Source organism: Prionailurus bengalensis, chromosome C1, assembly GCF_016509475.1.
Source record: "Prionailurus bengalensis isolate Pbe53 chromosome C1, Fcat_Pben_1.1_paternal_pri, whole genome shotgun sequence".
Taxonomy (NCBI): Eukaryota; Metazoa; Chordata; class Mammalia; order Carnivora; family Felidae; genus Prionailurus; species Prionailurus bengalensis.
Window position 1 is genome coordinate 43,710,326 of NC_057345.1, and position 25,165 is coordinate 43,735,490.

Sequence of the window (25,165 nt, forward strand, 5' to 3'; positions counted from 1 at the left end):
TCAGGCTCTGTGCTGACAGCTTGGAGCCTGGAGCCTGCTTCAGATTCTGTGTCTCCCTCTCTCTCTGCCCTTCCCCTGCTCACGCTCTGTCTTACTCTCTCTAAAAAATAAATAAGCATAAAAAAAAAAAAAAAAGAAGTACAGAGGCCAAAGATGTTCAAAGGAGGATGATAACTTGTCTATTTGACAGGCTTAGGAAAGGCTTCTTGAAGATGCCACCTGAGAAGGATGGTCAGATGTGGTGGGGATGGCATCGCGCACAAAGGGCATGGGATGAGCAAAAACCAGAAGATGGAAGATGTGTCCCCTATCTGAGAAACAGCAGGTAGCATGGTTTGATTGGAACGCAGCATGTGTGTACCTCTCACAGGATCACTTGACCACACATTCTGCTCCATATGAGTTACTGGTGTCCATCACAGCTCCCTGAGGACAAGACTGGCATGTTCTTCATTTCCACCATCATCTTCTCTACTTTTACGTGCTGGCATATCCTATGCTATGTGTGGCCTCTGATCCTTTCCTGACACAATGTCTTCCACCTGACGAGTCCCAATCTCCACTTTCTCACCTGAACTCCCATCTTCCTCAGGAAAGCCTTCCATGACCCCCGTAGCATCCTACATTCTGTTCTAAAGAGCAAAGTCCTTAACAAGGTCTGCAATGTCCTCTGTGATTTGGCACCTGCCTCCTCTCTAACCTCACCTTGTGTTCATCTCCCCCCACCCCACCCCGCACCGCCAACCCCGAACCATCTGTGCTCTGCACATTAGCTTTCTTTCAATTACCTGGGAAAAAAGTCAAACAAACTTCCTCCCCCCTTGGGTACTCTGCATATGCTGTTCTCAACATTGTACTTTCCTACACTGTACTCAGAAAGGATGGCCAAAGAGGGCCTCTCGAACGAAGTGAGATTTGAACAGAGTGAGGGAGCAAGCTATGTGGCTATCTGGAGAAAAAAATTCCCAAATAGATAGCACAAAAGCCCTAAGCTGTGAGTGTACTTGGTGTCTAGGAGGGATAGTGACAGGCCCATGTGGGTAGGGCAGAGAGAGAAAGGACAAGAGTAGCAGGAGAGATCAGAGGGAGTGGAGGGCAGGATCATGTACGGCCTCCAAACACAGAAAAGGCTCTGGCTTTCATACCTAGTGAGATGGGAGCCATTGGAAGGTTCCGAAAGAATGACATGATCTGACTTAGTTTTAAAGGACCACTCGTTGCAAAATACAGACTGTAAGGGGGCAACGGAGGAAGCAGGAAGACTAGAAGGAAGGTAAGGGCTATAGTTCATATGAGAGGTGATGGTGACCTTGAGCATGGTGAGGGAGAGGTAGTAGTGAGGAGAGGTGGTCAGATGCTGAATGTACGTTGAAGATGGAGTTGACAGTATTTGCTGAGGAGGTGGTTTCTCTTTAAACATCTTCTCTCTTCCTCAGATAGCAGTGAGATAGCACTGGCTGTGAAGCCAGGCTGCCTGGGTTCAAACCCTGCTTTACCACTTGTTATGTGGCCTTAGGCAAATTACTTCATTTTTCTCTGCCTCGGTTTCCTCACTGGTAAAACAGGGAGAATAAATATTTCATAAAGTTAACATGAAGATTAGATGAGCTAATATTTGGAAAGCACGTAAACTAGGGCCTGACGTATAGTAAGTGCTGTGCAAGTGTTTATAAGACAAATAAGCATTCGTCAGTCCCTAGTCTAGGTTAGATTCTAGGCTGTGAGTGATGAACTGTTCCTCCAACATTTTCATAGTCTGTGGATATATATGTAAGTGATCATTTATCAAATTAATGTCTCCCTCAACAGACTGAAAGCTACATTAGGGAGTGAACTGTCACTCCTCTGTCCCTGATAACTGGAACAACTGCCTGGCTCATAGTCACATTCATGAGATACTTATTGATTCAGTGAAGGAATGACCTGATCACATTTCATCATAATTAGCTTTTTACACTTTTATCTACTCCAGCAGAGGAAAAAACACCTCCTTTATCTTTTTATCTCCTGCATCTAGTAAGTTCTAAGCACAAAGTAAATGTTCAGTAAATATTTGTTGAACTAAGGCAGTAACTCTATAGCTATTTTGTAATCACAGTATTAAATTAATGACGTTACCAATCCGGGGACATCTGGGGTGGCTCAGTCAGTTAAGTGTTGGACTTCGGCTTAGGTCATGATCTCATGGTTAGTGGGTTCAAGCCCCACACTGGGCTCTGTGCTGACAACTCAGAGCCTGGAGCCTGCTTCAGATTCTGTGTCTCCCTCTCTCTCTCTGCCCCTCCCCTGCTTGTGTTCTCTCTCTCTCTCTCTCTCTCTCTCTCTCTCTCTCTCTCTCTCTCTCAAAAATAAATAAATAAACTTAAAAAACATCTTTAAAAAAATGACGTTACCAATCTGAAGGGCTATTCGGCAAAAAAGGACAACTGATGTGGACAAACAGAAAAACCTGGATGTGGCCAACATACTTGTACCAAGATGCTTGAAATAATCTTCTTAAATATATATGACAGTATATCAATGAGAACCCATTGCTGTGACTGTGGAAACACTGATCATAGAAGGTGGGCCCCCAACAGATGTACCTTCAAACTGCAAATCACCTACAGCTGCCATCCAGCCAGCGGGTCTTCTCCCAATTATTAAGAAGAAATTTTGCAGAGGTCTAAAAAGGAAAAATAAATGAACTTCATAAGATACCAGAATAAAATATACGCAAACAAATCTTGTTTCAGCATTAGAAATGGTACTATTTTCCTTGCCTCCTTCTTTGGTAGGGTGAGACAGGTCTGTATAAAGATAACCACTTAGCAACAGATATAAAGAAACTAACCCTAAGGGGTCCAAAGGTTCCATCCAATCTCACTCACTCTGTGGGTGTTTAAGGACCAGGTGCAGCCTGGAAATGTAAGGGTGAGGAAGGGGAGGTTGAAGTTTGAGAGGTGGCTATGAGGGCAGTCAAGAGCAAAGACAGTTCAGCCTAGCCAGTGGTTAAGGGCACAGGCTCTGGGGTCAAACAGACCTGGGTTTGATTCCCGATTCTGCTTGTCCTCGCTGTATGACTGCAAGCTCCTCGGGGCCTCAGTTTTCTCATCTGTAAAATGGGTTCATAATGGTACCTACTCGCACGATGCTGGGGGACCATTAAATGAGACAGTGAGTGTAAGGCGCTTAGTGCACAGCCGAGCAATTAGTAGGCGTTGGAGTGACGGCGACCCTGCAGCCTGGGATACCCTAAGCCCCGGCAGGCCTGGGCAAGAGCTGCCCAAAAAGCAAAGGCAGGGTTGTAGGGGGAGGATCTGGGCCGAAGCGGCCCGGCGGGCAGGAGATAGCGGGCCTCTCGCGTCCCGGGCTCTCCCCGCAGTCCCGGCCGCCTCACCTCGAGGGGCTCGGCGTCCAGCTGGTCCGGGGGGGAGACTCCAACCTCAGTAGTACCAGGCAGGTTCAGGTCCAGTCGAGTTGCCGGAAGCCGGAGATCCGGGGGGGCGGAACTTCTCCACCTCCTCCGGGCAGAGCCCCGCCTCCTTAAAGAGACCGAAGCGTTGCTTCTGAGACTGGGCAGCCGCGGCCTCCAGAGCCGGCTCCTAGCCCCGCCCCTGCGAGGCGGAGACTCGGGTTCTTAAAGAGACAGGCGCAGCCCGGAGCGGTGGTGGGCGTGGAGTGGGGGGAGGAGAAGGGGAGGCACAAAGAATTCTCTAGCTTGTGGGGTCTTTTTATTGTTTGTTTATACCTCTATTCTTATTGAAATATAAAATAACATAACGAAGAACGGTTGTCGAGAGACCAAAAGTCATCAACCTCTCGCATTCTTTTTTGGCTAAAAATTTAATGAAGCGGTAAGGGAGTGTATGAGTCCAATACTTTCTGAGTTGTGAACGAGTGAGTGAGCGCAGGATGACGTCTGTTCTAGTGGCCGCCGTCCCCCGTGAGTGTGGTATTTGTTCCTTCACTCCCGCACCCGCCTCCCTCTGCCCCGGGTAGGGGCGGGGGGCGGGGGGAGCAGTAGGCCTTTCTCACGCACCCTTCTGTCCTCCACTGCACTGACCGCCACCCGGCACTCGACGGGGTCCCCGTAAACGATGGCGGGGGTGCACCATCGAACCTGGTGAGAATCGTTTCGCCCTGCCTTCCGTCTTGGCCTGGTTAACGCCTACACAGCCTTCCAGGTTTTGGTACATTTTCTCCTTGCAGAAAAAGCCTGCCTTGCTCCACCACCGCGCAAGGACTTCTTGACCTCCCCTGGTCTCCAGGGCTCGCTTCTACCACTGCGATTGCTGTTTTCTGCCCATCTTTACCAGCCTGTGAGCACTTAGAGCGCAATGATCAGGAATTTTCTGGTGTCTGGGTCGCCAGGGCCGGCACGCAGTAGTTGCTCACTAAAGGTTACCTGTAGAGTGAGCAAGTTCTGGCTGTCTGAGCGGCATAAGCATAATTGGCGGCTCACACAAAGGGTGACTTCGGCCTCACCACACTGGACCCCTGTGGTCAATTGGAAAGACTTTACATCTGACTCACATACACACACACACACACACACACACACACACACACTCACACTCACACTTAGTGTATTTGTTGAGCTGACATCCTGATCAGGCTTTATACATGCAGGATCTCTAATTCTCAAAACAATCATGCAAGCTTGAGGTGATTATCCTCATTTTATAAAGAAAAAGCTGAGGCTTAGAATATGAGAAGGGTACTTTGGTCGAATAGGTATCAGGAATGAATCGCAATGCACAAATTCAGGTGGGCAAGTATATTAAACACCTCATGCCCCATTTCAGATCCTCCTGGCCTCATCTGCTGCTTATTTCATCACCATGTATCTTACTCCACTCCAGCAGGTAGAACCTAAGTGGGCTTCTCCTCAGGCCCACGCCTCAGCGTTCTCACCTGCCTCATGGCTTGTGTCCTGATCCCATGGGGTCCTGGAGCTGTTGGAACTGGTCAGCACCAGGACAGGAACAGCCCAGAAGGGCCGGGGTGGGGAGTGGTTGATGCCTCATGGACACGTTTTTGACCGATGGGGTCAGCAACTGATGCTTCTCTCTTTTTCTCCTCAGAAAGACTCTTCAGGTATTTCATATAGCTTTCTAACTCTCTTGTAGGATCGAGCAGCAAGTGCCTCAGGAAGTGGCCAATTTGATAATGCATCCTTGCAACGGCGCTCCTTCCTTTCCTGCTTTGTAACCCCTGTCCGTCACTCCCGGTTCTTGGACTCACACTTGCCAGTGAAGTACTCATATGAGGAACCTACACTAAGGCACACTGGTACCACGAGTGGCCCCGGTAAGCAGCCCTCAGGTTGGAATTTTAGAACTGGACTGCTCAGCAGTCAGATGGCAACAGTCCCATCGCTGGTGGTCAATGTGTGTGTTGGGGGGAGGTGATAACAGCTAGGCTATATATTTCTTCTCTTAGAAACAGAAATAAAGGTTATATCGGTTTATTAGTTATAATGATATAAAAGTTTTGGCTCAAACTGAGATAAGAATCAAAGATTACTGGTTTAACTAAAACAGTGATTCTCAGCGGTAGGATATTTTGCTCCGAGGGGGTATTTGGCAATGTCTAATGTTGCCAAAAATCTCATTTTTGATTGTTATAACTTGTGGGGTGCTACTGGAGTGCTCCTGACCCTCATACTTCTAAACATCCTACAGGGCACAGGATAGCCCTTCATAACAAAGAATTATCTAGTCCAAAATGTGGACTATTGGTGTCAAGGTTAACAAACTGAGCTCAAATGTTCAGATGTCCTTAACTTGTCTGCCCAATTATGATAAAGTAGATGAGCTCAGCCGCTGATGCTAATTCCACCTCTACTGCTCTGAAGGGGAATGAACCAGTGAGAGATGGAACCCATCCCACCCTCCCACCCCAGATAGAATGAGGGAAGCATGAAGGGGGAAGGAAAGCTGAGGAGCATCTTGCTCTGATGGACAGGGATGAGGGGGGTAAAGGGGACACTCTGGTTAGATGCTGCATGTGATCCTGACTTAGTCCCCTGGCTTTTTGCTGGTGACCACATAGGTGAGCCATGTTCCAGAAAGCATCTCCACCACTCCCGTGAGCAACACCCATCACAAGGAGAGGGCTGCTGGCACTGTGGGAGCATCTCACCCTGACCCTAGGACTGCTTTAATCTTTTTCTTTTGGATTTCCTAACACACAGCCCTCTTGTCCTTTTTTAATGCGCCCGGTGTTAAGGGCTAAGATTGTTTGAAGCCACCGTGTGGGCAAGGGAGACCTGAAATAGGCCGCTGGCCCTTGCTCAGGGTAGGCCAGAGCCATCCTGCAACAAACAGGACACAAGACTCATATAAGTGTCCCCCTCCCCCTACCAAAATTTGATCATAAAAATTTGTAAACCAACTGCAAACATTCTAAAAGACGAAATAACAGATTTCAAAGACTTTGTAAACTGAGTGGGCTAGTCCCAGATACTCGGTAGTTAGCAGTACGTGGGAGACAAAGTGGAGAAGCATGGCTTGGCCTGCATTCTATTGCATGCCCTGTCTGATAGAGAGGTTAAGTGATTCGGCTTTGGTCATACAGCTGGGTGCAGATCGGGCCAGTGGCGTGCTGGAACATTCTCAGACCAGTTCGTGAGAGGTGGTTGCTAAATTCTCAGGAATCCTGTTATTCTCAGGAGCCAGTTATTAAATCCAGCCATTATTAAAGTTAAATTATATAAGCTTACAATTAAAGAAATTATATGAACAATAAATTATTTTAACAACAGAGGTAATAATGTTCAAAACACTGCTTTCTAAGTATTTCTCTACATTTTACCATTATCTATTCTCCTGAAGCTGTATCTATCTTATACATACAGTGTGCTTCTGATAATCTCTTCCCAATCTCTTCAGTGATGTCACATTGGTAGCTTAAAATGAGCAGTGGTGAAATTAATTACATCACAGGAATAGGCAAAAGCTACATGTCTGGGATTGGTTTACTGTGATGTTAATTGTCTAGACCAGGGCTGGCAATCTTTTTCTAGAAAGTCCAGAATAGTAAATGTATTTCAGCAGAGTCTGTTGCAACTAGTCAAATCTGCTGTTGTAGCACAAAAGTAGACATAGGCAAAAGTATAGATGAATGGCAGGCTGTATTCCAAAAAGCTTTATTTATAAAAATAGGCAGGGGCGCCTGGGTGGCTCAGTCGGTTGAGCGTCCGACTTCAGCTCAGGTCACGATCTCACTGACCGTGAGTTCGAGCCCCGCGTCGGGCTCTGGGCTGATGGCTCGGAGCCTGGAGCCTGCTTCCCATTCTGTGTCTCCCTCTCTCTCTGCCCCTCCCCCGTTCATGCTCTGTCTCTCTCTGTCTCAAAAATAAATAAATGTTAAAAAAAAAATAGGCAGAGGGCCAGATTTGGCCATAATTTACCACAATTTACCAGCCCCTGGTCTAGATTTAAGAAAGTGATGGAGAAAACGTTAAAGTGCAGGTTAAATATAAAAATACATGTTGTACCTGTAGTAGTAATATTGTGAATAACACAAAAAATTGAGGCAGTATTCTTTGAGTATTCAAAAACAACATCATGAACAAACAAGTCAAATTTTGACATATGTGTTTATTTTTTCACTTTCACCTTCCTCCTTCACCTAAAGAAAAGTATTATTAACACTCATGTCCAAACGATCCTATTTCTCAATTGCAAACATAGGTGGACTGAAGAAAAGTATTTGCCAAAAAGCAATGAAAGCATCCTATGAAAACTAATTGGCTAGATGGAATCTGCAATAAGGAATATCTTATATTGTATTGTCATTTGTAAATTTTTTACTTCACATCCTTTATATCTGTAAAATTGATGACCAACTTACAGATGTATGCATGCTTTTTTTTTTTTTCTTGTTTCCTGAGACAACCAGTGGTTGAGCTTTAGGCTCAGACCCAGATCTCTCTGCAAAGCCCACAGGGAGCCGCGAGTTTTCCAAACCTCAGCTGTGTAGGGCCACCACCATGATTCCCACGCTACCTGGCAACTACCTGCAACTATGCTGTGTTGTTTATATAACCCCCACTCGCCTTTGAACAAAAATTGACAGAAGGTTAGTATCTTGGCTTTGCAGATATCAAATTAATCTTTAAAAAAATTTTTTTTAAGTCGATGCTGAACTGTATCAGATGTCTTTTCTACGTTTAATGAGGAATCACATGATCTTTCTACTTTAGTCCATTAAGATGCTATGCAGTAAAAGATTAACTCAGCAGGTCTGAGTTGTCTAAATCCTGCACATTTCGAATGAAAGTTTGTCTATTGCCTGGGTACTGGAAGATCCCTTCTAAGCCCTTGGAATATCCTGCCATTAAGAGAGTCCTTATTTACCTGAGGCTTTGGGCCACACCAGATAATGTATACTAACAATGTGATTCTGGTAGATACCTTGGGCCGTATAGTATCAGTCTGACCTCTGGAGATGTTGGAGACTGAAGGTCAGCCACAAGAAAGTGTCAGTCATGCCAGTATGATCAACCGTCAAAAGCCTTGGACATCAATGCTGGGTGAGTGTTTCTCCATTTTGCCACCCATTTCTACTGGGAGAATTAAGCAATGTCTGTAAACCTCACTGAGTGAGGACAGTTGGGGGCTTTCTCTTGGTCTCTCCTACATCCTGCCCTGTGTCCCTTTTCTGTGCTGATTTTAATCTGTATCCTTTCACTGTAGTATCTTTTCAACTGTATCCTTTTAACTGTAATTGAACCAGAGGGTGGTCTTGGGAACCGTTGAACACAAATGGCAAACTGCTTGGATTCTGTTGCATTTCATTAGCTAATGTTGCTGAGAATTCCGGGAATTTTTAGATCTATGTCCATAAGTGAAATGGGCCTATACTTTTCTTGTACAGTCTTTATCCAGCTTTCAAATTAAGGTTATATAGCTTCATAAAATGAACTGAGAGGCATTCTCTCTTTTGCTATTTCCTGGAAATCTTGTGCAAGGCAAGTATTATCAATCCCTTGAAAGTTTGGCTAAACTCTTTTGTAAAGTGATGTGAGGCTAGGATTATTTTGGTGGGAAAGATGTTAGGGGTTAGAGTTTCAATTTTAAATGGACATTGATCTTTTCAAATTTCTGTTCCTTTTTACCAACTGCAGTATCTTGATATTTGTCAGAAGGTACATGTCATCTAAGGTTTTTAATATACTGACACGTTGTTCAAATCTCATTTTATTTTTAAAATCTCTGTTGTATCTGTTCTTTTTAAAAAATGTTTATTTATTCATTTATTTTGAGGGAGAGAGGGATTGTGGGAGAAAGGGAAAGAATATCCCAAGCAGGCTCTGCACTGCCAGCGTGGAGTCCCACACCGGGGCTCGATCTCACAACTATGAGATCATGACCTAAGGCAAAATCAAGAGTTGGACGCCCAACTGACTGAGCCACCCAGGCGCCCCTCTGTTGTGTCCATTCTTACTAGTGTTTATTTGAGATTTTCATTCTTTATCAGATTTTGTTAGAGATTTATTTATCTCAGTAATCATTTCAAGGAAAATTTTTTGAGTCATTTGTTTTTTCCTTCTAGCTCTCCATTGCCACCCATCCACCCAACCCCACCAATTTATTCTTTTCTTTCCTTATCTTTATGATTTCCTTGTGAGGGGGGCTTACTCTATTGTCCTTTTTCCCATCATGCATTTGAATCTTTAGTTCATTTTTTCATTCTTTCTTGTCTTATTAAAAGAAAGTATTCTTGGTATTGTTTTAGCTGTGACACACATTATGCTTTCATTGTTATTCACTTCTAAATATTTTATAATTTCCCAAATGACTTCTTCTTCAATCCAAGGCTTATCTGACAGCATGCCTTATAGTTTCAAGGTATAAGGGATTTTTTAGCTAACATTTTGTTACCAAATTTCTAATTCAATGATGTACAAGTCAGTGGTTATTAGTACACTCACAGAGCTGTGTATCTGGCCTAATTATATAATTTTAGAATACTTTCATCACCCCAGAAGAAACCTTGTACCCATAGCAGTCAGTCCCAATCTCCATCACCACTCTCATAGTCCCTGGGAACCACTAATCTACTCTGTCTTTATACAGTGGTCTATTCTGGGCATTTCATTTAAGTGGAAAAGTACAATATATAGGTTTTTAAAACTTTTTCAATATATAGGGTTTTTTGGTTTTGTATTTATTTATTTATTTATTTATTTATTTATTTATTTATTTTTCAATATATGAAGTTTATTGTCAAATTGGTTTCCATACAACACCCAGTGCTCATCCCAATATATAGTTTTTAAAGACTGGCTTCTTTCACCTAGCATAATGTTTTCAAGGTTCAGCCATATTGTAGCATGTATCAATCAATATGTCTTTCCTTGGGGCGCCTGGGTGGCGCAGTCGGTTAAGCGTCCGACTTCAACCAGGTCACGATCTCGCGGTCCGTGAGTTCGAGCCCCGCGTCAGGCTCTGGGCTGATGGCTCAGAGCCTGGAGCCTGTTTCCGATTCTGTGTCTCCCTCTCTCTCTGCCCCTCCCCCGTTCATGCTCTGTCTCTCTCTGTCCCAAAAAAATAAATAAAAAAACGTTGAAAAAAAAATTAAAAAAAAAATATGTCTTTCCTTTTATTGCTTAATAATATCCCATTGTGTGGATATACTACAATTTGTTTATCATATTCCAGTTAACAGAATGTAGGTCATTTCTACTTCTTGGCTATCATGGATTATGCTACTGTAAACATTCATGTACAAGTTTTGTGTGAACATGTTTTAATTTCCCTTGGGTATATACCTAGAAGTAGAATTGCTGGGTCACATGGTTCCTTTCCTGAACTAATGCTGTAAAATCTGTATTCTTTGTTGTGTGTGACTACTGAAGTCTCTGCTTGGTTGCTTTAGTGGTTAGCTAATGATTGCACAGATTTCCTTAACTGCCTGGAAGGAATAAGTCTCTCAGACTTTGCTGAGGGGCTCTGTGTGAATGTTGGCTCATGCCTCCAACGCTGAGTCAGACAGGTGACCGCTCTTAGCCTTCACTTCCTACTTGTTCAGAGCCTCAAGGTCAGCCAGAGACAGAGATTAGGGCCTTCTTGGGTCTTGTGCATGCCTACAGCCCCACACATGCACATGGCCTTCTGGATTTCCAGGAATATTTTGGAGCTTTGCGAAACCCCCCTATGGACGTCTCATTCCTCAATTTTTTTCTTTTTAATTTTTTTGGTCAGCCTCTCATTACCCCAAACTTATTACACCACCTCAGACAATTGTAGTGTTAAAGAATTACCACTGATATTTTGACAAATACCCTGCTTTTATAGAGTGAGCTCTGACTCAGGTCAAATAAAACCAAGACCCAAGAATGGAGCTTTCCAAGGAAGACATTAGACAAGTCAAATAATGGAAGTTCTCTGAGGATAGGACTTTTTTTGAAGAGCTCCCAACCCATTCTTCCACCTCCCGTGTCTACTTGATGGCTGTTTTTCACAGCAACCATGGTTGCAAAGCTGTTGTTTTTCAACTGGAGCTGTGTGAGGGGCATGGGAATAGAGTGAGTTAAAACATCACAAAGCTCTTACCAAGATTCAGCTGTTTTTCTTGAATAGACACTTTTCAGATTATTGCAAGCTTTTCGCTGGTTAATTTAAAGAATTCTGGAAAAAAAAGTTGATTTTGACCATTTTTGCCATTGTTCTCATCACCTTTATAAAGGAGTGGGTTTTCCAAGATCCTTACCCTTCCTTCCATTCCAGAAGTGCTTCTAAGTCATTTACATTAAATGCGATTATTTTCTATATTTAGACACTTCAGTCATCTTTTTGCACATTAATTACTTCCAAGTCCTCTTCATATTCCTTACTATCTTTCATTAGCTAGGTTAATTTTTTTTTCTTGCTAATTCAAAGTGATACATCCATTTTATTTTGTTGCTTCTAACTCATTTTTTTCTAGAAGCTTATTAAAGTCATGCATACTATCCAATGAACAAGAAAATACCCCAGCACATTCTCTAGAGTTTTGTTTCTGTATTGTTATTATATACATTCTGGTACTTGTTCTGTTGTCTATTCTGACACTTGCTCATTTAGAAAATGATAAACTTTACAAACAAACTCACTCATTCTTATTTTCCTTAGCCCATGGCATTTTCCTGGATTCATTTCTCTTCTTGCTGAAGAGTTTCCTGTAATAATGTTTTCAAGATGTGTCTCTGTGGCAAACCTTCCAATGGCTATACGTGCCTCATAATATCTCAAATTTATTTTACCCTCATGTTTAAATATTAATTTAACAGAACATGAAATTCAGTCACTTTCCCTCAACACTTGACAAATATTATTCCCTTTTCTACTTGTCTCCAATGGTTCTTATCATTTTATCCTTTTGTAGATAATCTGCTCATTTTTCTAGGTGGGACCGTGTGTTGTGTTGTGTTGTGTTGTGGTATTATATTGTATCTTATTGTATCATATTGTATTGTATTACATTGTATTGTATTGTATTATATTTTTTTAGAGAAGTTTTAGGTTCCCAGAAAAATTGTAAGGAAGAGAGAAAGATATTTCTCCTGTACCCCTGTCCCCACATATGCACAGCTTTCTCCATTATCAACATCTCCCATCAGATGGTTCATTTGTTATAGTTGATAAACCTACACTGACACATCGTAATCATCTGAAGTCCATGGTTTACATTAGGGTTCACTCTTAATGTTGTACATTCTTTGGGATTGGACAAATGTGTAATGACATGTATCCACCATTATAGTATCATACAGAGTACTTTCAATGCCCCCCCCCCCCCCCCCGCAAATCCTCTGTGTTTCTCCTGTTCACCCCGCCCCAAACCCCTGGAATCCTCTGATATTTTCACTGTCTCCATAGTTTTGCCTTTTCCAGAATGTCATATGGTTCAAATCATACAATATGTAGTCTTCTGAGATTGGCATCTTTCACTTAATATTATACATTTAAGGTTCCTCCATGTCCTTTCATGCTCCTTCCTTTTTAGCACGGAATAATATTTTCCAGTGTCTGGACGTATCCCAGTTTATTTATCCATTCAGCTACTGAGGGAAATCTTGGTTGCTTCCAAGTTTTGGCAGTTGTGACTAAAACTGCCATAAATATCTGTGTGCAGGGTTTTGTGTGGACTTAGATTTTCAACTCCTTTGGGTAGATATCAAGGAGCGGGATTACTGGATTGTATGGTAAGGGTATGTTTAGTTTTTTAAGAAACTGCTACACTGACTTCAAAAGTAGCTGTACCATTCTACATTCCAACCAGCAAAGAATGAGAGTCTCTTGCTGTGCACCCTCACCAGTGAGTGTTTGGTGGTATGGGTGTTCCAGATGTTGGCCTTTCTGATAGGCAGATGGTGGTATCTCATTATCGTTTTAACTTGAAGTTCCCTAATGACATACAATGTGGATCATCTTTTTTTTTTTTTAAATTTTTTTTTCAACGTTTATTTATTTTTGGGACAGAGAGAGACAGAGCATGAATGGGGGAGGGGCAGAGAGAGAGGGAGACACAGAATCGGAAACAGGCTCCAGGCTCCGAGCCATCAGCCCAGAGCCCGACGCGGGGCTCGAACTCACGGACCGCGAGATCGTGACCTGGCTGAAGTCGGACGCTTAACCGACTGCGCCACCCAGGCGCCCCGTGGATCATCTTTTTATATGCTTATTTGTCATCTGTATGTCTTCTTTGATGAGGTGTCTGTTAAGGTTTTTGCCCCTTTTTTTTTACTGGATCGTTTGTTTTCTTATTGTTGAGTTTTAAGAGTTCTTTGTATATTTTGGTAACAGTTTGTTATCAAATGTGTCTTTTGCAAATGTTTCTCCCAGTCTGTAGCTCGTCTTCTGAGTCTCCTGACAGTGTCTTTCACAGAGCAGAAGGTTTTGATTTTAATAAGTCCAGCCTATTCTTTCTTTCATTGATTGTATCTTTGGTGTTGTATCTAAAACATCGTCAACAAACCCAAAGTCATCTAGGTTTTCTGCTGTTATATTCTAGAAGCTTTATAGTTTTGTGTTTTATGTTAGGTCTGTGATCTACTCTGAGTTCATTTCTGTGAAAGGTGTAAAGTCAGTGCCTAGATTTTATTTTATTTTATTTTATTTTATTTTATTTTATTTTATTTTTTTGCACGTGGATGTCTGGTTCTTCCAGCACCGTTGTTGAAGAGACTGTCTTTTCTCCTTTGTCTTGTCTTTGTTCCTATGTCAGATTACTTGACTATATTTATGTGGTTCTGTTTCTGGGCTCCCTATTCTGTTCCATGGATACTTGTCTATTCTTTGCCAATAGCACACTGTCTTGACTAGTATAGCTTTATAGTTATCCTTGAATTTGGGTAGTATCAGTCATCTGACTTTGTTCTTCTCATTCAATATTTTGTGATATCTACTTTTTCTCTCTGGAAACTTACAGAAATTTCTCTTTGTGACCAATGTTCTTAAGTTGCACTATAATATGACTAGGTGTGTTTTGGGGTTTGTTTAATGTTTGCTTATTTTTGAGAGAGAGACAGAGACAGAGCACGAGCTGGGGAAGGGGGGAGACACAGAATCCGAAGCAGGCTCCAGGCTCTGAGCTGTCCGTACAGAACTCAATATGGGGCTCAAACTCACGAGCCATGAGATCATGACCTGAGCCGAAGTTGGGTGCCCAATTGACTGAGCCACCCTGGCACCCCTAGGTGTGGTTTTTTCAATCTTTCAATCTGAAGTCTTACATATTTCTCTAATTATAGTGGTTTTTAGTTGGGATTTCACGAAAGTCTTTTTCCCTATATTTGTTTCCCTCTGTGAATCAGGATAGGCCAGGTCACGCTGCAATAACTGATGACCCTCCCCCCACTGCCTCCTTTGATGTAGGTTGTTCAATTGAATCTTTTCCTTTAAGACGGTGTTTTATCTTTCTGAATGAACTCTTACTCTCCTAGGGGTTTTAGCCCCTTGTCCTGGTGATGAACACGTGAGAGAAGAGCCTAAAAAAACAAAAACAACACAACACCTGTGTTCTGTGTTCTATGTGATGAATTGGGAGAGAAAGGTGTGGAGAGCTACCAAAGAGTGGAGAGGGCAGCTGTGTTACATACTCTGTATCAGGGTCCTGGCACTGCTCATTGTCACCTTTATCTAGAACCACCCAGTCCTCAGAGATATGGAGAGAGATTGTAAAAGGGGAATCTCAGTTAACCATGCCCCACTCTGGTCTGGTTTCAGCAGTAGTGATGGGCTGGCTACTGGTTTTTTTGTTTAGTTGTTTTTTTTAATAAGAGGGAGTGAAAGGGTCTCTCAGTGGAATGTATGGGACGGCAAATGGACTCATGGAAACATGATAGTCCACCCTCTCTCCAGTCCCCAGTGCACAGCCATCGTCTTAGGTGTTGTCAGCTCTGTCCCGTGCCTTCACCGAGACCTACTCACCCTCTGTTGCCCGGGAAGCTCCCACAGTGTTCACATTAATTTGACAGATTGACCAACCACTTTGGTTCCTGGGGTGTTTCCAGGTGTCTCCATCCTGTTAGGAACTGTAATATTTCCCTCTAAATCAATCACTTTTGGGGGGATGATGCCCAACCCTTTATTTCTATTCTTATTTTTCTATTCAGAACGTATTTATTTAGATTTACCTATATGTTTACCAGTTTCATTGCCACTACGCCTGCTTACATTTTAGACATTCCTCCTGAGAGCATTTTCCTTCTTCCTGAAAATTTTAGAAGTAATTTTGTTGAAGTCTAGGATCATAAACTCAGTTTTTGTTTATTCAGGAATACTTTCCTTCATCCCCATTCTTTTCTTTTCTTTTCTTAGGAATATTTGATAGATTTTTTTTAAGTTTTTATTTATTTATTTTGAGGGAGAGAGAGGGGCAGAGAGAGAGAATTCCAAGCAGGCATAGAGCCCAAAGCAGGGCTCAGACTCACCACCCAAACCATGAGATCATGACCTGAGCTGAAATCAAGAGTCAGACGCTCCATTGACTGAGCCACCCAGGCACCCCTCATCCCCATTCTTAAAAGACAGTTGGGGGGCGCCTGGGTGGCCCAGTCAGTTAAGCGTCTGACTTCAGCTCAGGTCATGATCTCACAGTTTGTGAGTTTGAGCCCCGCATCGGGCTTTGTGCTGACAGCTCAGAGCCTGGAGCCTGCTTTGGATTCTGTGTCTCCTTCTCTCTCTGCCCCTCCCCAACTTGTGCTCTGTCTCTCTATGTCTCTCAAAAAATAAATAAATGGAAAAAAAAATTTTTTTAAAGACCGTTGGGTTGAGCACACAATTCCTGATTGCCAGTTATTTTTTCCCTCAATACTTTGAAGATATTATTCCACTACCTTCTGATTTCCATTGTTGCTGCTGAGGACTCTGCTGTTGCACTTGGTGCCCCACCTAAATCTTCATGACTACCTGCTGCATCCATTCCCCAACTTCTGTGGTGATTACTCATGGCTCAGAGCTTCCTTTTTCTCTGGAGAATTACCCTTCAGCAGAAGGATGCTGCTTTGTCTGGAAATGTCTGGGAGGTGATATGTATAGCCAGTAACTGAGTGATAGGAGTATACTAATGGTTGACCCCTCTTTGCCTCAAATTGATATAACTCAGTGGTGCCATACATGATCCAGAGCATCCTCATGGGATCAGGGAAAGACTAGACCTCATCTGAAACCACATTTTACTTAGCTTCTTCCCTTGCCCTGTCCTGCTTTCCTATACCTTAGAGGTTCTCCTAAGAGCCCTGTCAGTAAATCATGTGCCGGAGGATCTTGTCTCAGGCTCTGCTTCTAGGAAAGCTGACTCAAAATTGCTGTCAATATGATTCTCATTTCTTTGTAGGGGACTGTTTCTTCCCTCTGACTTTTTTTTTCTTTGCTTGCTTGCTTTTACTTATTTCCTTCCCCCCCCCCCCCCATGCCTACTTCAAGATCTTCTCTTTGTTCTTGTGTGTGTGTGTGTGTGTGTGTGTGTGTGTGTGTATGTGTTCCATAGCTTCACTAAAACAGCGTACTGATTACTTTTTGTAAATGTTACTCTGAATTGCTTTAACTTCTCCTTCATGTTTTCAAATAACATTTTTTCATGTTTTTCAAATCCTTTGATTTGCATGGCATCCCAAGTAATTTCTTTATACATCATTCTAGCTAATTCTTTCTTCAGGGGTTCTTAATCTGCTATTTAAACCACCCACTGAGTTTTTAATCCAGCCATTATGCATTCATTTTCTAAAAGTTCTGTTTGGTTCTTTAAAAATCATTTTGGGGGCACCTGGGTGGCGCAGTCGGTTAAGCGTCCGACTTCAGCCAGGTCACGATCTCGCGGTCCGTGGGTTCGGGCCCCGCATCAGGCTCTGGGCTGATGGCTCAGAGCCTGGAGCCTGTTTCCGATTCTGTGTCTCCCTCTCTCTCTGCCCCTCCCCCGTTCATACTCTGTCTCTCTCTGTCCCAAAAATTAAAAACAAAAAAACAAAAAAACAAAAAAAACGTTGAAAAATCATTTTGGATAACCCATGAATGCTTTTTTTTTTTTTTTTCAATAATCCAGGAAGGCAAATACTTAGTAGTTTGCTGGTAGAAGCTGGCCTCTGTTGTCAGGGTTCCCTGGCTCCTATGAATGAATTAAACTTTTAACACACAGTTATAATTATTTAAATAGGCTGTATTTGATAATCCCACTACCTGAAATTCTTAAGGATTTCAATGTTGTTTTTCTGCTGACTCTCACTCATGGTGGTTTGTTTCTTTGTCCTACTCGTGGTGGTAATCTTTGCATACTCGTATCAGTTTTATCCTAATCTATGGAAATCCTCAGGTCTAAATATTTTTTCTTTTCTAATGGTTCTATTTGGCTCTTTTTTCAAATGCATACAGTCATTGTTGACACCAAGATACAGGGGATATCTTTTCAGAAAAGAGTTAATATTGATTCTTCCAGAAGCCAGTAGTCACTGCCGACACGGGACCCCTTACATATCCTTCCAGGAGTCTCTGTCCTAATGTAGGAAACTCAGAATAGGCCGCTCTGTCCTATAGCATGTTCCGGACTTCCTTGCACAATCACAGAACTGATATTGCCATTTTCCCTCAGGGCTGCTTTAACTTTTACATTTGCCCAAACCATTTTGCCCAGTTCCCTATTTTGGTTTTACCCTATTTTGGTTTTACCCTCAGTTTTACCCAATTTGGGTATTATAAATAATACCCAATATTATTTATGTGTGTGTACACTTACATGTCAATGTTTGGAGGTTTTCCTTTATCTCCTGTGAAAGTAATACATTAAAATAGTTTTTGGGGGGGTTGCCTGCTTGGCTAGGCGGGTTAAGCGTCCAACTTTGGCTCAGGTCATGATCTCACGGTTCCTGGGTTCGAGCCCTGCATCAGGCTCTCCACTGTCAGCACAGAGCCTGTTTTGGATCCTCTGTCTCCCTCTCTCTCTCTGGTCCTCTCCCTTTTGCATGCTGTCTCTCTTTCTTTCAAAATAAATAAATAAACATTAAAAAAAATTAAATAGTTTTTTCATGGAAAAGCTAGTTGTTTTGTGAGCAAAAGGCTGACATACTGCTAGCAATTCTTAACTAGTGTTTCTATTATTCAAAATTCCAAGCCTGCACAGAAAGTAAAGGACAATTCAGTGAAATCCCGTGTACCATCACCTATGTGCACTTACCACATCCTCGTTTTCCTTCTTTTTTTAATGGTTTTGTGAGCTCACTCTTTAAACTTAAATATATATTTTTTAATTTTTTTTGTTTGTTTGTTATGTTTCTTTTTGAGATGGAGAGAGAGAGTGCGAGCAGGGGAGGGGCAGAGGGAGAAAGAGAATCCCAAGCAGGCTCCAGTGATGGCACGGAGCCTGACATGGGGCTCGAACCCACAAACCATGAGATCATGACCTGAGCCGAAGTTGGATGTTCAACTGACTGAGCCACCCAGGCGCCCCTAAATATGTTTATTTTAGAGAGAAACTGTATATCAACCTCCATGAAATGGAAAACCACGATCTCTTGCCATTAATAGAATGTAGCTATACTAATAAATACAATGAAAATCAAAGTCATTAAAAATTAAGAAAATAAATGATAAAATATAAAAGTAATAATCTATTTATACAAATACATATCTAAAAAACTTTTTAGTGAGAATAATGGAACAATACATGATCAATTAGTAACACAGATATATTAAGCTCGTTGTCTTTTTTTTTAAATGTTTATTATTTATTTTTGAGAGAGAGAGAGAGAGAGACAGAGCGTGAGCAGGGGGGAGGGGCAGAGAGAGAGGGAGACACAGAATCCGAAGCAGGCTCCAGGCTCTGAACTGTCAGCACAGAGTCCAAGACGGGGCTCGAATTCATGAACCATGAAATCATGACCTGAGCTGAAGTCAGACGCGTAACTGACTAAGCCACCCAGGCACCCCTCATTGTCTCTTTATTTAAGATAAGGATTTGTTTCTAGAATAATAAAATGAGTCTGTTGTTTGGTTTCAGTGCTACAGCACCAAGAATCCCAACTCCCAACACATATCTGCAATTGGAAAGGAAAGGCAAAACATATTTAATCCCTTTCTAGATTTCAGTGAAACGTGTTTATACCTACTTTGCATTATAAACAGTTGTCAGCTTTCTGAAGTGATGGTTAATGTATCACTGAAAATAACAGAAGTGCTGGAGGTTTGAAATGTTTATGGGCAGGCTGTGTAACATGGTGTATCATAGGTCCACCCCAAGTCTCAGTGATCTGTAGGAGGTCGCAGAGAACTTAGCATATAGTCATACTCACAGCTATGCTTTCACAGCGAAAAAATATAAAACAAAATCAGCAAAGGGAACAGGCACAAGGGGCAAAGTCCAGAGAAAACCAGTCCAGAGAAAAAGTTGTGACAACATGTATGAAATATTGTCTCCCAAGGAAGCTCATCAGAGACTCAGTACCTAAGGTTTTATTTACTGGGAGCTGGTCACATCGGCATCCTCTGTCTAGCACACACCTGAATTCCAGAGTCCCAGAAGGAAAGCAGGTGTTCGGCATAAGGTGTTCAGCAGGTGTTCACACTGTTTTCATAAACAGTTCCTTCACAGTGAACCGCTATTTTCAGTGGTGGGAACCCTTCTAAAATCCAAGTTCCCGAGCACTAGTAAAGCACCAATCTCACAAGAAGGACTTTTTAACATTAACTCTTTTCTGAAGACGTAGCTCACCACTATACTATCTACTTTGGTCTTACCCTAAGTGATAATAACTATGAAATGATAGGGTTTTTTTTTAAGTTTATCTACCTATTTTGTAGGGGGTGCAGAGAGAGAGAGAGAGAGAATCCCAAGCAGGTTCCATGCCATCAGCGCAGAGCCCAGTGCAGGGCTCAAACCCACAAACCATGAGATCATGATCTGAGCCGACACCAAGAGCCAGATGCCCAACCAACTGAGCCACCCAGGTGCCCCAGTTTTGGTGTGATTTTTATAGGTAATACAAATTGAAAGAAATACATAACCATTAAAATTTTAAATATTAATGTTGACATCATCTCATACCCATTGGGATGGATAGTATAAAAACAAAAAGAAAACAAGCAAAACAAAACACAACACAAAATAGCTAGTGTCGGCAAGGATATGGAGAAATTGAAATCCTTGTGCACTGTTGGTGGGAATGTAAAATGATGAAGCCTTTATGGAAAACAGTTCCTAAAGAAATTAAAAATGGAATTACCATATGATTCAGCACTTCCACATCTGGGTGTATACCCAAAAGAATTGAAATCAGGGTCTTAAAAACCTATGTTCATAGCCGATTATTCACAATAATAACTAAAATATGGAAGGAACCCAAGTGACCATCAGTAGATGGGATAAGCAAAATGTGTTACATACATACATTGGAATATTATACATATTATCCATACAGTGGAATACATATATTGGAATATTAATCAGCCTTAAATTAGGAATGAAATTCCTCAATATGCTACAGCATGGATGAACCTTGAGAACATTATGCTAAGTGAAATAAGCCGGTCACAAAAAAGACAAATATTCTATGATTCCATTATATGAGGTACTGAGAGTGGTCAGATTCATAGGCAAAAAACCAATGGTGGTTGCTTGAGGCTGAGGGATGTGGAGAATGGGGAGTTATTGTTTAATGAATATAGTTTCAGAATTGCAAAATGGAAAGAGTTATATGGGTGGATGATGATGATGGTTGTACAATAGTGTGAATGTTCTTAATGCCACTGAATTGTATGCTTAAAACTGTTTATGGCGGTAAATTTTATGTTTTGTGTACTTTACCACAAAAAAAAATCAAAAATAAAAAAGTAATAGGAACAGTGATTATATAGATCATATCGTTCCAATAACTGTTTACATAATAACTCTATTTTTTTTAATTTTTTTTAACGTTTATTTTTGAGACAGAGAGAGACAGAGCATGAACGGGGGAGGGTCAGAGAGAGAGGGAGACACAGAATCAGAAACAGGCTCCGGGCTCTGAGCTGTCAGCACAGAGCCCGACGCGGGGCTCGAACTCACTGACCGAGAGATCATGACCTTAGCCGAAGTTGGCCGCCCAACCGACTGAGCCGCCCAGGTGCCCCATAACTCTATTTTTAAAAAAGTAAAGGGATGTGGAAAGATACACTATGCTAACACTAATCAAAAGAAAGCTGGAATGGCTACACTAATTTCAGAGCAAACTTCAGATCAAGAAAAATTACCAAGAAGGAGCATTACATAATGATGAGGGATCAATTCTCTAAGAAAACATAACAATCTTTAATGTGTATGTGCCTAACAACAGAGCATTAAAATGCATGAGGCAAAAACTGATAGACCTGAAAGAAGAAATAGAGGAGTCCACTATTATAGTTGGAGACTTTAATGTCCCTCTATCAGAAATGGACAGATCTAGCAGACAGAAAATCAGTAACAACATAGTGGAACTTAACAGCAGCATTGGTCAAGTGGATATAATCGACATATATAGACTACTTCATCCAACAACAGTGGAATACACATTTTTCTCAAACTTACATGGAACATTCACCAAGATAGACCACATTTTGGGCTATAAAATATACCTTAACAAATTTAAAAGAGTAGAAACTATATTATATATGCTCTCAGGCCACATTGGAATCAGACTAGAAATCAATAAGAGAAAAATACCTAGAAAATTAGAAAAGAAGAAAGATTTAAAGTCCGTATTCTAAGCTTCTACTTGAGGAAACTAGAAAAAGAGAGAGAGACAATTAACTCTAAAGTAAGCAGAGAAAAATAAATAATAAAAATTAGAACAGAAATCAATGAAATTGAAAACAGGAATTCAATAGAGAAAATCAAGGAAGCCAAAAACCAGAGGTTTATTGATAAACTTCTAGCCAGGCTAACTAAGAAAAAATTCTAATATTGGAAATGAAAGAGGGCACATTACTAGAGATCCCAGGGATATTAAAGGGATACTCTAAATAGCTCTATGCCCACACGTAATAACCAAAATAAAATGGATTAATTCTTTGAAAAACACAACGTGTGAAAACTCATACCAGAAGAAATAAACAATCTGAATAGATCTATATCTATTAAAGAAATTGAATCAAGAGGCACTTGGGTGGCTCACTTGGCTAAGCTCCTGACTTCAGCTCAGGTCATGATCTCACGTTCTGTGGGTTTGAGCCTTGTGTGGGGTTCTGTGCTGACAGCTCAGAGCCTGGAGCCTGCTTCGGATTCTGCGTCTCCCTCTCTCTCTGCCCCTCCCCTGCTTGCGCTCTGTGTCTCTCTCTCTCAAAAATAAATAAATGTTAAAAAAAAGTTTTTTTAATAAAGAAAGAAATTGAATAAATAATAACTTTTGAAAACAGAAAATGCACCAGACCCAAATGAACCAACTGGTTTACTGGTGAATTCTACCAAACATTGAAGGAAGAAATTATAACAATTCTCCACAGTCTTGTCCAGAAATTAGAAGCAGAGGGAATAATTCCTAATCCATTCTATGCAACCAACACTACCCTAATACCCAAACCAAGCAAAGACATTACAAAAAAAGAAAATTAGAGACCAACATTTTTTATGAATAGACATGCAAAAATCCTCAATAAAATTAGCAAGTTGAATCCAACAATGTATAAAAAGAATTACACACCATGACCAAGTGAGATTTATTCCAGATATGTAAGACTTGGTCAACATTCAAAAATGAATTAATGTGATCCATTACATCAGCAGATTAAGGACAAATCACACGATTATAGCAAAATACATGCAGAAAAAGCATTTGACAAAATCTAACACCCATTAACGATAAAAACTCTCAGAAAAGGGAATAGAGGAAACTTCTCAATTTGATAAAGAACATCTACAAAAAACCTACAGCTAACATCATACATAATGGTGAGAAACTAGATACTTTCCCACCAAGATCAGGAACAAGGCAAGAGTGCACCCTGTTGGTCCACAACCTGGCCCCTTTACACAGAGGGCAAGGAGAGACTGAAGAAAGAGGCAGACTATTCCAGATTGGTAGGTGGCAGTTTCAGTAAGCAAGAGAACGTACTTATGAGGCTTGTCTTGGGCAACCACAAGAGAAGTAGATCTCTGCACCTGCCTGCCAGAATCTTAAAAGTTATATAGAGGCGTTAACTGGGTTTCGTCATGTATAGCATCCAGATGGTCTCAAGAGCACATTACTATCTCAAGGCCGTGTCCTTGGGCAGCTTTTAACACAGGGAAGGCAAATGACACACACATTCCAAGGATAGGGGAGGTGGTAAGGAGCCTCTGATTTCCCAGGCCCAGCTTGTGGGTCAACTGGCAGTCATGTCCTCCCAATAACCTCTGCCAATATCCCTTCTAACACCACTCTTTTTCAACATCATACTGGAAGTCCTAGAGAATGCAATAAGACACAAGAAAAAGAAATAAAAGGTATACAGATTGGGAAGGAAGAAATAGAACTTTTTTTGTTCATAGATTATAATATTGAAAATCTGAATTAATTGGCAAGAAAACCTCCCAGAACTAATAAGTGTTTATAGCAAAGTTGTAGGATACAAAGTTAATATACAAAAGTTAATTGCTTTTTCATATAACAGCAATGAACAATTGGAATCTGAAATTAAAGTCATAATACCACTTACATTAGCACCCCCCAAAATGAAATATTAGATACAAATTAACCAAATATATAAAAAATCTATACAAGGAAAACTCTGGTGAAATACGTCAAACAAGAACTTAAACAATGGAAAGACATTCCATGTTCATGAACAGGAAGACTCAATGTTTTCAAGATGTCAGTTTTTCCCAACTTAATCTATAGATTCAACACAATCCCAAAGCAAATCCCGACAAGTTATTTTGTGGATATTGACAAACTCATTCCAAAGTTTATATGGAGAGACAAAAGACCCAGAATAGCTAATGCACTATTGAAAGAGAAAAACAAAGTTGGAGGACTGACACTACTCAACTTCAAGACTTAATATAAAGATACAGTAGTGAAGACAGTATGATATGGACAGGAAAATAGACAAAAAGATCAATGGAACAGAAAAGAGTGCCCAGAAATAGACCCACACAAATATAATCAAAAGATCTTTGACAAAGGAACAAAGACAATACAAAGGACAAAAGACAGTCTTCAGAAAATGGTGCTGGAACAATTGGACATCCACATGTAAAAAAAAAAAAAAAAGAATCTAGGCACAGACATTTCATAGAAATTAACTCAAAATGGAACTTAGACCTACATGTAAAACACAAAACTATAAAACTCCTAGAATATAACACAGAAGAAAACCTAGATGACTTTGGGTTTGGTGATGACTTTTTAGATACAACACCAAAAGCACAATCTGTGAAAAAAAGAATTGGTAGGCTAGACTTCATTAAAATTAAAAACTTCTGCAAAAGACATTGGTCAAGAGACTGAGAAGACAAACCACAAAGGCTGGGAGAAAATATTCACAAAAGACATAGCTGATGAAGGACTATTATCTAAAAGAAACAACTCTTAAAACTCAGCAATAAAAAATGAACAAACTGATTTTAAAATGAGTGAAAGATGGGGCGCCTGGGTGGCGCAGTCAGTTAAGCGTCCGACTTCAGCCAGGTCACGATCTCGCGGTCTGTGAGTTCGAGCCCCGCGTCAGGCTCTGGGCTGATGGCTCAAAGCCTGGAGCCTGTTTCC

The 25,165-nt window shown here is 41.3% G+C and overlaps 2 protein-coding genes across 5 annotated transcripts in view; one reads left to right on the forward strand and one right to left on the reverse strand.

The window, feature by feature from the left end:
* YIPF1 (Yip1 domain family member 1) overlaps window positions 1-3,511 on the reverse strand; it is a 37,336-nt gene extending 33,825 nt beyond the window's left edge. Inside the window, exons 1-3 of one of the 2 annotated variants that reach the window (XM_043575039.1) lie at window positions 3,380-3,508; window positions 3,023-3,094; window positions 2,586-2,665 (exon numbers count right to left, since the gene is read on the reverse strand). In XM_043575039.1, the coding sequence (XP_043430974.1) occupies window positions 2,586-2,616 (31 nt within the window). In that variant the 5' untranslated portion in view covers window positions 2,617-2,665; window positions 3,023-3,094; window positions 3,380-3,508. Of the gene's footprint in view, window positions 1-2,585; window positions 2,666-3,022; window positions 3,095-3,379 lie in introns of both variants that reach the window. The other variant, XM_043575038.1, reaches the window with a different exon arrangement.
* Window positions 3,512-3,699: 188 nt separating this feature from the next.
* DIO1 (iodothyronine deiodinase 1) overlaps window positions 3,700-25,165 on the forward strand; it is a 41,992-nt gene continuing 20,526 nt past the window's right edge. Inside the window, exons 1-3 of one of the 3 annotated variants that reach the window (XM_043575042.1) lie at window positions 3,700-3,925; window positions 5,112-5,292; window positions 8,399-8,521. The gene's annotated coding sequence lies outside the window, so the exon portion shown is untranslated. Of the gene's footprint in view, window positions 3,926-3,947; window positions 4,167-5,111; window positions 5,293-8,398; window positions 8,522-25,165 lie in introns of those variants that run through there. The other 2 variants (XM_043575044.1, XM_043575041.1) reach the window with 2 other exon arrangements.